Source organism: Nicotiana tomentosiformis, chromosome 7 (genome assembly GCF_000390325.3).
Source record: "Nicotiana tomentosiformis chromosome 7, ASM39032v3, whole genome shotgun sequence".
NCBI lineage: Eukaryota > Viridiplantae > Streptophyta > Magnoliopsida > Solanales > Solanaceae > Nicotiana > Nicotiana tomentosiformis.
The window spans coordinates 31,185,046-31,200,050 of NC_090818.1; the positions used below are offsets into that span (position 1 = coordinate 31,185,046).

At 38.7% G+C, this 15,005-nt stretch overlaps 1 protein-coding gene across 1 annotated transcript; it reads right to left on the minus strand.

Moving 5' to 3' along the window:
- Window positions 1-659: 659 nt before the first annotated feature.
- Window positions 660-4,368, minus strand: LOC138895431 (uncharacterized). Its single transcript, XM_070180118.1, has 4 exons — window positions 4,181-4,368; window positions 3,743-3,999; window positions 1,556-1,835; window positions 660-1,149 (listed from the first exon to the last, which is right to left on the minus strand). The coding sequence occupies exons 1-4, from the start codon at window positions 4,366-4,368 to the stop codon at window positions 660-662; spliced, it is 1,215 nt and encodes a 404-aa protein (XP_070036219.1).
- Window positions 4,369-15,005: the final 10,637 nt, after the last annotated feature.

Below are 15,005 nucleotides of genomic sequence, written 5' to 3' on the forward strand. Positions count from 1 at the left end.
TTATGTAGTATGGAGGCAGTGCTTAGCCTCATGTAGAGAATGGAGACGGTGTTTAGTCTCATACAAGTAGAGGCAGTGTTTAGCTTTATGCAATATGGAGGCATCGTTTGGCCTCATGCGAGGAATAGAGACAATGCTTAGTCTAATGCAAGGAACGGCAATGCTTAGCCTTGTGCGGTGTGGAGGTAGTTCTTAGTTTCATGCAAAGAGCGGAGACAGTGTTTAGTATCATGCAAGAAAGGTAGTGTTTTAGCCTTATGCAGTATGGAGGCAATGCTCAACCCCATGCAAAGAGGTTGCAATGTCTCAAAAGTATGTCACAGTCATCAATTCAACAAGTTTCTTCAAAATTCTGCCCTAGTTTAAATGCATACTTCTGGCGATACATTCCTTGGCAATTCTAAACATGATGAGATAAGGCAAACATGAGTTCTTGCCCCAGTTTCTAACCATAGAGGGAATGAAGATTTTATTATGATGTGACCGAACCTATAGGGCTGCCTACGTATCCCCTCTTAAACGAAAATAAGGTCAAGCGTAGTTCAGTTACATCAAATAGAAAGTGCAAACCTAATCTTAAACATAGTATACTGAGTCCGAATTGATAGGTTTTGGCCAAATCTCTCCATCCAGTTCTCCAAGTATAAGTGCCCCTCCTGTTAATACTCGATGAACCATGTAAGGGCCTTGCAGTTGGGTGAGAATTTCCCCTTTGCTTCATCCTGATGTGGGAAGATCTGTTTCAGTACTAATTGCCCCGGTGTGAATTGCCTTGACCTAACCTTTTTGTTGAAAGCTCTTGCCATTCTATTCTGGTAGAATCGACCATGACACATTGTGTTCATTCTTTTTCCATCAATGAGAGCTAGTTTTTCATACCAGTTCCGTACCCATTCTATATCTTTGAGCTCGGCTTCCTTTATGATTCTTAAGGAAGGGATCTCCACTTTGGCGGGAATGACGACTTCAGTACCGTAAACCAGTAGGTAGGGAGTTGCCCAATTGATGTATGAACTGTGGTTTGATACCCAAGCAAAGTAAATGGTAGCTTCTTGTGCCATTGTTTGTAATTGTCTATCATTTTCCTCAATATATTCTTGATGTTCTTGTTGGCGGCTTCTACGGCTCCATTCATTTGCGGCATGTATGCTGTAGAATTCCAGTGCTTGATCTTGAATGTTTCACACATAGCTTTCATCAAGCACTATTGAGATTGGTGGCATTGTCAGTAATGATTGATTCAGGTACTCCAAATCAACAAACAATGCGGTCCCGGACAAAATCTGCTACGGCCTTCTTGGTTACAGCCTTATAGGATGCGGCTTCAACCCATTTTGTGAAGTAGTCTATAGCCACCAGAATGAACCTATGTCCGTTTGAAGTAGCGGGTTTGATTGGTCCGATGACATCCATGCCCCAAGTAGAGAAAGGCCAGGGCAAACTCGTTGCATTGAGTTCGTTGGGCGGCACTCATATCAGATCAGCATGTATCTGGCATTGGTGACACTTTTGAACATACATTATGTAATATGTTTCCATAGTCATCCAGAAATACCCTGCCTTTAATATCTTCTTGGCCAAAACGAAACCATTCATGTAAGGTATGTAAGTTCCGGCATGTATTTCCTCGAGCAATCTAAATGCCTCCTTAGCATCGACACATTGCAATAATCCCAGGTCAGGAGTTCTTCTATACATAATTCCTCCACTTTGAAAGAAATTATTGGCCAATCTTCGAAGCGTGCGCTTCTGAGTGTGGGTATCATTCTCTAGATGTTTTCCTTTTTCCATGTATTCCTTGATATCGTGGAACCATGGATTTCCGTCGAACTCTTCTTCAACATGAGCACAATAAGTTGGCTGCTTATGAATTCCTATTGGGATCGGATCGATGAAATTCTTGTCCTTATGTTGTATCATGGAAAACAAGGTGGCCAATGCATCTGCAAACTCATTCCGAATCCTTGGAACATGTTTGAACTTTATCTTTGTGAATCTCTTGATCAGCTCTTGTACACAATGCAAGTATGGCAATATTTTGGTGTTCTTAATAGCCCATTCTCCTAGAACTTGGTGCACCAATAGATCTGAATCTCCGATTACCAGGAACTCTTGAATGTTCATGTCAATGGCCAACCTGAGTCCCAGGATGTAGGCCTCATATTTCGCTATATTGTTGGTGCACGGGAACCTGAGTTTTGCGGATACCGGGTAATGTTGACCGGTCTATGACACTAAGACATCTCTGATACCCACTCCTTTGAAGTTTGTTGCTTCGTCGAAGAACATCCTACAACCATTGTATGCCTCGGTAATACCTTGTCCTACAAAAGATACCTCCCCGTCGGGAAAATACGTTTTTAACGGTTCCTATTCTCCGTCTACGAAATTTTCTGACTAGTGATCCGACAATGCTTGCCCTTTGACTATCTTCTGAGTTACATAGACGATGTCGAACTCACTCAGCAATATCTGCCACTTTGCTAACTTACCCGTAGGCATGTGTTTTTAAAAGATGTATTTTAGTGGATCCATTCTTGAAATGAGATATGTAGTGTACGCATAGAAATAATGTCTCAATTTCTGGGCTATCCATGTCAAAGCGCAGCAGGTGCGTTCCAACAAAGATTACTGGGCTTCGTAAGGTGTGAACTTTTTGCTCAGTAAATATATCGCATGCTCCTTCCTTCCAGTTTCGTCATGTTGTCCAAGAGCGCAACCAAAGGCCCCATCCAACACAGACAGATAAAGCAGCAGGGGTCTTCCTGGTTCTGGTGGGACCAACACGGGCGGTTTAGATAAAAACTCCTTGATTTTGTCAAAGGCTTTCTAACATTCTTCATTCTAGCTTGTTGCAGCATCTTTCCTTATCATTTTGAAGATTGGCTCACATATCACCGTTGATTGTGCTATAAAACGACTGATATAATTGAGGCACCCTAGAAAACTCATCACATCTTTCTTATTCTTTGGCGGCGGCAAATCTTAGATAACTTTGATTTTTGACGGGTCTAACTCAATACCTCGACGGATGACAATGAAACCTAACAACTTTCCAGTAGGGATTCCGAAGGCACATATTGCAGGATTCAATTTCAAATTGTATTTTCGAAGCCGGTCGAAAAATTTCTTTAAGTCTGCTATGTGATCCGAACTCCTTTTAGATTTGATGATAACATCATCCATGTACACTTTTATTTACCTGTGTATCATGTTGTGAAAGAGAGTCATCATGGCCCTCATATAGGTGGCCCCGGCATTCTTCAAACCGAACGACATCATTTTGTAACAATATATTCCCCACTGTGTGATAAAGGCAGTCTTTTCAGCATTCTCTTCATCCATCCAAATCCGATGGTATCCCGCGAAACAGTCGACAAAGGATTGGAGTTCATGCTTGGCGCAACTGTCAATCAGTATGTATATGTTAGGCAGCGGGAAATCATCCTAAGGACTTGATCTGTTCAGATCTCGGTAATCGACACATACTCTAACTTTCTCATCTTTCTTTGGAACTGGCACAATATTGGCAAACTAGGACGGGTATTCGACCACTCGGAGAACCCTGACTTTGATTTGCTTAATGACCTCTTCTTTTATCTTCAAACCCATATCTGGCTTGAACTTTCTGAGCTTCTACTTTACCGGTGGACACGTGGGATTGATGGGTAGCTTGTGAGCTACTATGGATGTTCTTAACCCAGTCATATCATCGTAGGACCATGCGAAGATGTCCTCATACGCCTGATATACTCTTCTTTCTCTGACGGTGATACATGAATGCTTATACGAGTTTCCTTGACCGTCTTTGAATCCCCTAAGTTAACGGCCTTAGTTTCCTCCAAATTAGACTTCAGTTTGTTTTCAAAATTCTCTACTTCTTTGACAAATTCATCAGGTATCACATCATCTTCCAGATCTTTCGAATCACTGTCCTTATGTTGCGCTGTCTCATTACATGTCACAGTCGTAGGTTTATCAGGATCTGTAATAATTATGCTAAAAAGAATGTAGAAATATAATAATAATAAATATGAAAAGTAGTAGTGCATTAATAAAATTTTAAAATGTCAACAAGTACGACTCGATGTCTCAAGTAATTATTTCAAAACAAAATATTGAAAATATCTTAAATTCGTGAAACAATTTAGAAATAAATCATGCTAATTTGCCAGGCTACCCAGGAACTCGGCGAGCCCGGGATGGTGCAACGGTTAAGTTTTTGAGAACAGCTCCCTCTTCCATTGTTTGAATGGTAAGGTCTTCCTCCTCCTCCTCAACAATTGCACTGCAGTCCACGTCTTCTTTATCTAGAAACAACTTCCTCATACCGGCTAAAACCTCATCTTCTTCGGTTCCCCACATCATGTCAACTTGATGCAGCGATGGTACGGGTTGTTCCAGTGGATAATAAGAGGCGCGCCATGGCGGTATCCAATCTTGATGCCCTTGCACAGTATATTCACATCCGAGTCCAAAGGTCGTGCCATGCTACTATGGTTGTACATGTTTAGTGATCCCCTGAAGCTTTTTGCCAAGACCCTTGCCTCGTTCATATCTCGTCCACATCAATATGATTTCTATCTTCTTGCTCCACCATCGATCCTTTTCAATTGCGTTCACCCGCTCAATGCGGTGATATGTTTCCCCACCCAACTTCCTCCTGTTTTTGATGACTGGAACAGTCTGGTTGGTGTCGATAGGGTTGTTTCCGTCTCTATGAATGATCACCTCCTAATGATTCCATTCGAACTTCATAGCCTGGTGCAGAGTAGAAGCCAATGCCCCAGCTGCATGTATCCATGGTCATCCCAACAATAAGTTGTAAGTAACAGATATATCTAGCACTTGGAATTCAATATCAAACCAAGTCGGACCCATCTGTAGATCAAAGTTGATTTCCCCGATATTGGCTCTCTGAGATCTGTCAAATGCCTTCGCATTCATGCTTCCCATTCGTATCTCGTGCAGGTCTTTGCGTAATTCTTTCACAGTGGTCAGTGGGCATATGTTTGGGCTCGGACCTCCATCTATCGGGACCCTGGCAATGAACTTGTCCTCAAATTGCACTGTGATATGCAATGCCCTGTTGTGACTGAGTCCTTCTGGTGGTAACTCATCTTCGTGGAAAGTAATTTTGTGACTCTCTAATACATGTCCGACCATGTTAGCTATCTCTCCACTAGTGATGCCGGCGGGTACATAAGCTTCACTTAACACCTTTGTCAAAGCATTCTTGTGCGTGTCTAAGTTTTGCAACAGTGATAAGATGGATATCTGAGCAGGGGTCTTGTTCAGGTGGTCAACAATAGAGTATTCTCTTGCTTGTATCTTCCTCCAAAGATCGTCAGTGCCGGTCTCAACAGTAGGCGGTTAAGGTGCATCTTCCTTGCTTGTACCTCCCAGATTCTCAGGTGTGTAAACCCTGCCAGTTCTAGTCATACCGTGCGCGGCACCCATTTCTTCCATTTTGGCTTTTACTTTTATTCTTACTTCCGCAACATAATCCCATGGGATGTCATCAGGCTCATAAGATGGTGTTGGAGCTACCATTACACTGAAAGGTGTAGCTATCTCAACTTCAAATGGCGCCTGCGTTTGTACCACAACTGGCGTGAGGGCGACCAGAGATATTTTAGGAGCGTCTCCCTCTCGAATAAGTCCAATGGACCCTTCCTGATCCCACTCCTCGTCAGTTTCTATCACATGCACTCCCTCACCTCTGTGATCCGGGAGAGGGTTGTTGCGGACATTCGGTGCAACTTCCTTTGCTTAGTGTCGATCTCTGTCTGAATCTTGTCTTTCAACGTGAGGCATTACTCAATGGTATGACCCTTCATACCTTAATAATAAACACATGTTTTGTTAGAGTTGATCCATTTGGGGGGGGGGGGGGGATATTTCACAACAACAGCAGGAATAAGGGTGACGTAACCAACGACCTTCAGTTATTCATATAGTTGGGCTATGGGTTCAGCAATTAGGGTGTATTGCCTAGGAGGCCTGCGGTCAAAATTTGGACATGGCTTTGGGTAGCTTTGGCGAGCGAGTGGAGGTGAATGGTAATATGCAGGTTGAGTGTTGTAGGTATGGTAGGTGGCGGCAGGGTATTGGTAACTTGGGGGGTGTCGCGCCCTATTTTCTAGCGAAATCGGGCTTCGACGTGTGACAACTCTTTTAAATGAATATTAAAAGAGAAGAGTCGCTACCTAACGATTTTAAGGTGCGTTAGGGCACCTATTTCAAGTCACTCCGGTTGAACTAGTTTGCGTCATTAAAGATCGGGTAAGGGTTCAAATTACCTCGAAGAGAAGGTGTTAGGCACTCTTCGAGATCCACAACTGTGATTCCCAGCCGAATTTAAACTAAGTGCGATTATTGAGTTAAACTAGATTGTAGGTTGCTGGGTTGTGAATTAATCATAAGTGGTCAAGTAAATATATACATCAATTAAAAGAAATTAATTAAAACTAGTCATGGAAAAATGTAAGAATTGTAAATCATAAAAAAGCCTACTTAATTACATTAAAGGAGGGATCTAAATTTTTAAGGCTGATGGATCAACTCTCATACAAAGTCTGATAGGACTTTTATAGCCAAAGTGCAATAGCTATTCAGGCAATTTGTGTATCATTTCGCTACCCTCATTACTATCTTTAAGTTGTTACCTAAAGCGCACCAGTTATTTATAAATCGTGCCTTAATAAGCCTACCCGTCCGATTCCTATAGTCTAGGAGGCATTGGATACTATCTAAAGGGAAGTTCTAGACTCAAACAAAAGCTAAGGTTACTACTTTTGATTATCTAAGTGACAAATAATATAAACACACAAGGAGTAGATCAAATAGCACGTAATACAAATAAGGGCTCATATTGACCCCCGAATTAATCAAACTAATTAAGGTGATTAACTAAAGTGGTAAGTGAGTTCCTGAAACATACTACTTTCTTAATTCAATACTCGGTGACTCAAGTATAAGCGTGAGAGAATATACATAAACCAGAGAGTTATTAGAAAGGTTGAGTAGACCAGAGAGTTATTAGAAAGGTTGAGTAGAAAACAAAGTTGTTGGATTAAATTCTGAAGTAACGTGTTCCTTTATATAAAGTAGACAAGAAACGGGATTGAAATAAGACACATGATTTAAAAATCATATGGCAGATAAGTAATTCGTATATAAAGATTGTTTCTAGCCCCAAGCCTTAAATAAATAAAAAATTCTTATAGAACGACTATACTTAATTTAACAAATCTTATTTCCAGTGAAATGAATCAAGAGTTTTTTTTTTATTTAATAAGAGAGGTTGATGATATGTTCAAAACAATTAGCAATTTTCAATGTTAAAAGGAAGCTGAGTGTATTAAAGAGCCCAAGAATACTACTATGAATTATTATTAACACAATAACACAAACAGAGAACTATTTCTCCCTCTTATTTAAATTCTATAAGCAAGATGTTAATATTAAAAATTAAAGCATGACTTCAATGATTAATAAAAAAAATAGAAATAAACCACGATAACAAATAGGACATAACAGCAACAAGTGACAAACAAGTTCCCAGCCCCCATCATCCCGTTTACACTATTACAGATGATTTTATAGCATCGTTACAAGGCAAATATTACAACACAGACTGAACTAATGAGCTTCAGGCGCAAAGTGGATTCCAACACAACAATTCTTAAACCTTCCCCTTCCCAGGCGACTCCAAACCCTCGCCCAAAGCTCGAATTTGGCCATCCTGTAACATCATAGCCACACCAGAACACATATGCAGCACACATGGAGATCGAATTATCGTGAAAATAGATTTTAACTCGTTACTTCCTAATAATACACCTTCAAGTAATTGGTTCAAACTATTTACAGCTTAGTCATGTAAAGAACCTATTGAGAAATACAGCTAGATAGTCTTTAACACAAACAAAGTTGACTTCTCTTGCTATTAGTTCCTAAATAGAGTATCTCTAGTGTTCAAATCAGATAAACAATTATTCAAACTAAAAAAAGGCAAGCATTATGGGATAGCAAGTTATCCGGATGTTCCATCCTAGAGACTAGATATCTAGATGAATTAAAATACTAATGACATGGTATCTGCAGGTTTAAGAACATCCTGGCAGTAATGTTTTAGTCAACAAAGCAAACAAATATCACTTTTAGCTTTCCGGCATACTATCCTCAAGTGGACCCGTAGTATAATAGGCCATTTAATCCTAAATATGGTGTCTAAGTGGAGAAACAAGTACATTGAATTAGGCAAGGTAGGTTTAAACACATAAGACCAGCAAACAACCTTAAGATTAAGGGATTGAAATTATAACGATTCAAATATTGTCTTTCATTAACTTAGAAAATATACCTAATGGCATGATACCTATGTGATACGTTCAAATATGTACAAACAATAAAGATCGAGAAACACACAAATATCACTTAAAGCCCTTTAGGAATAATTCATGAACTGATTCCTATAGCCTTATAGATCAGTTGGTATTGCATTTATTAATACGATCTCTTAATCCTAAACATGCGAGCTGCTAATTCTCCAGGAAATCACAAAAAGAGCTACAGGCAAACATGGATTAACACACTCACATATGGGTTCTTGGTTAGTAGTTCCTATAGACATGTTTTAATTATATCATAGAACTCAAACAGGATGGAGATTGTAGCACATATGAAGATTAGAGACGTACCTGGACATTTAACTTGGCATGATCTCATCAACAGAGTGCCGCATGGCACTTGGCATGGCCAAGATTATGCAAAACACACAAATACAGTAAAAGAAAAATAAAAATTAAAGAGGAGAACTAGTCTATTCTAATAACAACCAGCACAGAAAGGGATCGAAATGCGTCGTTCAGGGAACTAACCAGTGACGTAGTACCGAATTAATAAGAAAACCAGAATACAAATAAATAGCCCGCGAACAGAGTTTAGACAGTAGAATAAACCCAACGATTATAGCGATGAACTTGGAATAGAAGCAACAAGAAAGAATCTGAATATCGAGAGGAATGAAAAGAAACAAATTTAATTTCTCCTCGACTTACAGCCGGCAAAGCAAGAATAGAAAAGCAACTCATGTAACGCATCTCAATAACAAATGTTATAATGATTGTGAATAACAGTGGTCCGAAGTCCCCCCTAGATGCATAGAATATATCACTATTTATAGTTATGAATTAGTCTTAGGACATGTATCTAGAATGGAAAAGAATCAAATAAAATAGTGTATCAAATAAAAGAAAATTTTTGAATTGCTAAGCAAGGATTCGGGGATTGAAGCGAAATTGGAGTACTCGAACTAAAAAATGAACCGTTGGTGATTAATTCATATAAAATAGATTATGATTATTGGAAAACTTCGCTTTACATAATCAATATAAGTATTTCTACATAATCGAAAAATCAGAAGAGAATATTGACAACTGAATTTCCAAAATTGCAATCCAATCGATAAGAAAAACTGAAGAATGGGTGAAGCGCTTACCTCGAAAACTGTCCATATTCATCTAATTGATTTGAACCTACGGATGTTGAAATGGAAAGAAGAGCATGCATATGGGGGAAGGTTTTGTTAGTCAATACGTAGATTATGATTATTGGAAAACTTCGCCTCTGATCTTCAACGAGTAGCATACTTTGTTAGTCAATACGTATTACTGTAAATAATGAAACAATAAACTTTCTGAAACAGGAAAAACAGAAACAAAGAGTTAACAACAACAGAATGTCGAAATAATTTCTGGAAAAATAATTTCGGAATAAATCGAGCCCACTGAATGCATAGTGTGTCCTTAAGGAAATTATTTCCCTCAAGTACCCGAGGTGCTGGAATATTATCCTCCCAGGATAGAACGATTTTAACTCACCGGAGTGTTGGTACCAAAAACGCCGATAAAATAAAGAACCACTCGAAGGCTGTAAAACACACTAAAGATTTTGTGCAGAAGAAGAAGAAGAGCAGAAAATTTTGTAAGGAAAGATTATGAAATTCAAAGCATATTTATAGACTTTCTGGCACTGTTTCTGAAAAGGTTTGCAACCTTTCAGAAACAGCCATGGCTGTTGGAACATGTTGTTTGAAATATGGCGGAAAAACGGATTTAAAATAATCCAAAAAAGAAAACGGAACCGGACCGGGTCGCGTCGCGGGTCCTGAGTTATTTCGGGTTGAATTTTCATTAATTAATTAAATAATTAAAAGAAATTTTGTCCAAAAAGATTAATCAATCAATCTTTCCGAAGTCGAAGTCGAAGCCGAGCCGAGCGAGCGACGACGACGACAGCGCGAGACGTACTTTCTTTCCAACCCATTTAACACCAAAAGAAGTGTTTTCTCAATATAAGCACATTCACTTTTCTTTCAACCACCAATGAGGGACACTTTGCTCTTTCTAAAGCAAAAAGGAGCTCACTTTCCCTCCATTTTCTTCCCTCAATTTCCCATTCACCAATCTTTATTTCCAACAATCTCCCAAATGAATGGGGAATGGCTATAAGACAAAGGAGTGCACGGACGAGTGTGTATTTTACATGCAAGGATTAATTGCATCTGGATAAGTAGGTTTCCCTTTGAACTTTCCATAGTGAACTTATATCGGATATACTCGGTCAATCGGTAGATTTAATATCTTTGAACCGTCGAGCTTTGTTATATACTTAGATAACATAAGTCACACAATCAACCCTTAACCATCTATGGTTCTCACGGTTATGTTCGTTTCAGCCATGAGCACCGCCTGATTTCATGAGTGCTTAGAAAATGGGCCTTTACTTTCATTCCCCTTGAAGTGGCTTACACTTCACACTCACATAGGTAATTTCTAAACTTATAATCATATAGATACACTATCTGATCATATCCTGCCAGACTTAGCAAATCATTAAAAAGCTTTAAGCGTTATTGATTCATCAAAAAGCCTTAATGCTTTACCTCGATTTCTGAACATTGTCTTCATCACGAGAATGAGTTGAGTTATTTGATAATGTTGAACCGTCATTCATAACTTTGTTTGATCTCTTTGAACCTAACTCTTGGGATTTCCAGTCTGCTAGGTAGAGTTACCGCCATAATGACTTGTCATAGGCCTTATCCCCATTCCCTTTGATGATCTTTCAACTGTCTCTCTAGATAGGCCTTTTGTAAGTGTCAATCGTGATAACACCACTAGAGAGTAGTTGTCTAACGGTATTGTGTCTCCGTCGTATATGACAAGATTTTTCGTTATACATAACGCTCCCTGCCCTGCCTATTACCGCTTGACTATCACAATGTATACATATTGGTGCCAAAGCTTTGGGCCAAAATAGAATATCTTCCAAGAAATTCTGGAGCTATTCAGCTTCTCCGGCCTTATCTAAAGCTATGAATTTAGATTCCATTGTAGAATGGGCGATGCACGTTTGTTTGGATGATTTCCAAGACACTGCTCCACCCCCAATTGTGGAAACATACCCACTCGTGGATTTAACTTCAGATGATCCAGTGATCCAATTTGCGTCACTATATCCCTCGATCACGAAGGGATATTTGTTATAATACAAAGCGTAATTTTGGGTATGTTTCAGATACCCCAAAACTCGTTTCATTGCCATCTAATGTATTTTATTGGGATTACTTATAAACCAACTCAGTTTACTAATAGCACATGCTATATCTGGTCGGATACAATTCATGATATACATCAAACTTCCCAATACTCTTGCATAGTCCAGTTGTGAGTCACTTTTACCTTTATTCTTTTGAAGTGCATAACTCACGTCAATTGGAGTCTTGGCAATTTTGAAATCCAAATACTTGAACTTGTCAAGGAACTTTTCAATGTAGTGAGATTGTGATAATGCTAGACCTTGTGGAGTGTTGTGAATTCTGATTCCTAAGATCACATCAGCAACTCCTAAGTCTTTCATGTCAAATTTTCTAGCCAACATGCGCTTAGTAGCATTTATATCTGCCATATTTTTTCTCATTATCAACATGTCATCAACATATAAACAAACAATGACTTCATGTCCTGGAGTATTTTTAATGTAAACACATTTGTCACACTCATTGATTATAAACCCACTTACCAACATTGTTTGGTCAAATTTGGCATGCCATTGTTTAGGTGCTTGTTTATGTCCATAAAGCGACTTAACAAGTTTGCACACTTTCTTTTCTTTACCCGAAACCACAAAACCCTCAGGTTGTTCCATGTAAATCTCTTACTCCAATTCTCCATTTAAGAAAGTTGTTTTAACATCCATTTGATGGATTTCAAGACTGTACACGGCTGCCAGTGCCACTAACACCCTAATAGATGTTATCCTCATTACTGGAGAGTAAGTATCAAAGTAGTCAAGGCCTTCCTTTTGTCTATAACCTTTGACAACAAGTCTTGCCTTATATTTGTCAATAGTGCCATCAGCTTTCATTTTCCGTTTAAAGATCAATTTCGAACCTAAAGGCTTATTTCCTGGAGGAGGTCAACCAATTCCCATGTATGGTTATCTAAAATTGATTGAATCTCACTATTGGCTGCCTCTTTCCAAAATGCTGAATCAGAAGATGATATAGCTGCTTTAAAAGTTTGAGGCTCATTTTCAAGTAAGCATGTCACAAAATCTGGTCCAAAGGAAGTAGACTTTCTTTGATGTTTTCTACGCCTTGGATCTTCTTCACTTGGAATATTTTCCTTTGGTTCTTCTCATGGTCATTTAGATCTTTCACTTAACGACTCACATTCAGTTTTATACAGATAGATACTTTTAAAAAATTCAGCATTATCTGATTCAATTATCGTATTAACATGAATTTCAGGATTATCAGATTTATGAACCAAAAATCGACATGCTTTACTGTTTGTAGCATATCCAATGAAAACGCAATCCACGGTTTTTGGTCCGATTTTTACCCTTTTGGGTAAAGGTACTTGTATCTTTGCTAAACACCTCCACACTTTGAAGTATTTCAAGTTGGGTTTTCTTTCTTTCCATTTTTCATATGGAATTAATTGTGTTTTGATATGGGGTACTCTGTTGAGTATTCGGTTAGCTGTAAGGATAGCTTCCCCCCACAAACTCTGCGGTAATCCTGAACTTATTAATAGAGAATTCATCATTTCCTTTAATGTCTGGTTTTTCCTTTCCGCAATTCCATTAGATTGAGGTGTGTAGGGGCATTAGTTTGATGGATAATTCTATATTCCGAACATATTTCTGCAAACGGAGATTCATATTCTCCACACCTATCACTTCTAATCATTTTGATCATTTTATTCAATTGATTCTCCACTTCATTCTTGTATTGCTTAAATGCTTCAATTGCTTCATCCTTACTATTAAGCAAATAAACATAACAATATCGAGTGCAATCGTCAATAAAAGTAATAAAATACTTTTTCTCACCTCGAGATGGTGTCGACTTCATATTACAAATGCCAGTATGAATTAAGTCTAAAAGATTTGAATTCCTTTCAACGGACTTATAAGGATGTTTTACAAACTTAGATTCAACACATAATTGATATTTTGATTTATTACACTCGAATTTAGGCAATACTTCTAAATTAATTAACTTCCGCAAGTTTTTATAATTGACATGTCCTAATCGAATATGCCATAAATCATTTGACTCCAATAAATAAGAAGAAGCTGAAATTTTATTCATATTGTCAACAACCATTACATTGAGTTTGAAAAGGCCCTCTGTGAGGTAGCCCTTTCCAACATACATTTCATTCTTGCTTACAACAACTTTGTCAGAAACAAATACACATTTGAATCGATTCTTAACAAGTAAAGAAGTAGAAACTAAATTCTTCCTAATAGTAGGAATATGAAGTATGTTGTTGAGCGTTAACACCTTGCCAGAAGTCATCTTTAGGAATATCTTCCCATTACCTTCAATCTTGGTTGTTGCAGTATTTCCCATGGAAATCTCTTCTTCGGGACCAGCAATAGAGTAAGTCGCAAATGCTTCTTTGACAGCACAAACATGTCGAGTGGCTCCAGAGTTAATCCACCACTCCTTCGGCTTTCCAACTAGGTTGCATTCCTAAAGCATTGCACATAGATCAACAATGTCATCATTCTTTTCCACTATGTTAGAATGTCCCTTCTTCTTATTCTTCTTATCAACAATGTCATCATTCTTTAGGGGCTTTGTGACCAGTTTTTCCACAATTATAGCAGTTGCCCTTGAATTTCTTTTTGTTCTGCTCCTTAGTCTGTCCAGAAGACCTCTTTTTCTTCTTACTTTTTGGAGCAGTCTCCCCAACTATATTAGCTCCCATGATCGTTGAATTTACACGAGACTTCTTCTCAGATGTTTTGTTGTCTTCCTCAATCTTGAGACGAATCACAAAATCTTCCAACTTCATTTTTTTGCGCTTGTGCTTAAGATAGTTTTTAAAATCTCTCCACGAAGGAGGCAATTTTTCTATCATTGCAGCCACTTGAAATGCTTCATTCACGACCATACCTTCAGCAATAAGGTCGTGAAAAATAAGTTGAAGTTCTTGAACTTGGGTTCCAACGGTTTTGCTGTCTATCATTTTATAGTCTAAAAACTTGGCAACCACAAACTTCTTCAAGCATGCATCTATAGTCTTGTACTTCTTTTCAAGTGTGTCCAATAATTCTTTCAAAGTTTTTACAGCACTGTAGACATTGTACAAGTCATCCTCTAAAGCACTTAGGATGTAGCCTTTGCAAAGAAAGTTTGCCTGTTTCTACGCCTCAATAATCATAAACTTCTCATTGTCCGGCATGTCGGCGGCAGGCAATGGAGGGTCTTCACTGGTGAACTTCTGCATACCAAGTGTGGTAAGCCAAAAAAACACCCTCTGCTGCCATCCTTTGATGTTGGCTCCAGAAAATTTCCCCGGTTTCTCGGCTGGTGGAACAACAGTTCGTCTTGACGAGGGTATCGTCGTTGCCGCAACAGTCGCAGAAGAATTTCCATTATCAATTCAATTTCTCACTGTCAACAACAGAAGAGTTCA

What these genes read in the sequence shown, in the direction of transcription:
- LOC138895431 (XM_070180118.1), bottom strand. Translation starts at nt 4,368, where the DNA reads ATGATGTGGGGAACCGAAGAAGATGAGGTTTTAGCCGGTATGAGGAAG. An exon ending in CGGGCTCGCCGAGTTCCTGG is followed by an intron (nt 4,000 to 4,180) that starts GTAGCCTGGCAA and finishes CATTCTTTTTAG; the next exon opens with CATAATTATTACAGATCCTG. An exon ending in AAGAAGATATTAAAGGCAGG is followed by an intron (nt 1,150 to 1,555) that starts GTATTTCTGGAT and finishes GGAATTCTACAG; the next exon opens with CATACATGCCGCAAATGAAT.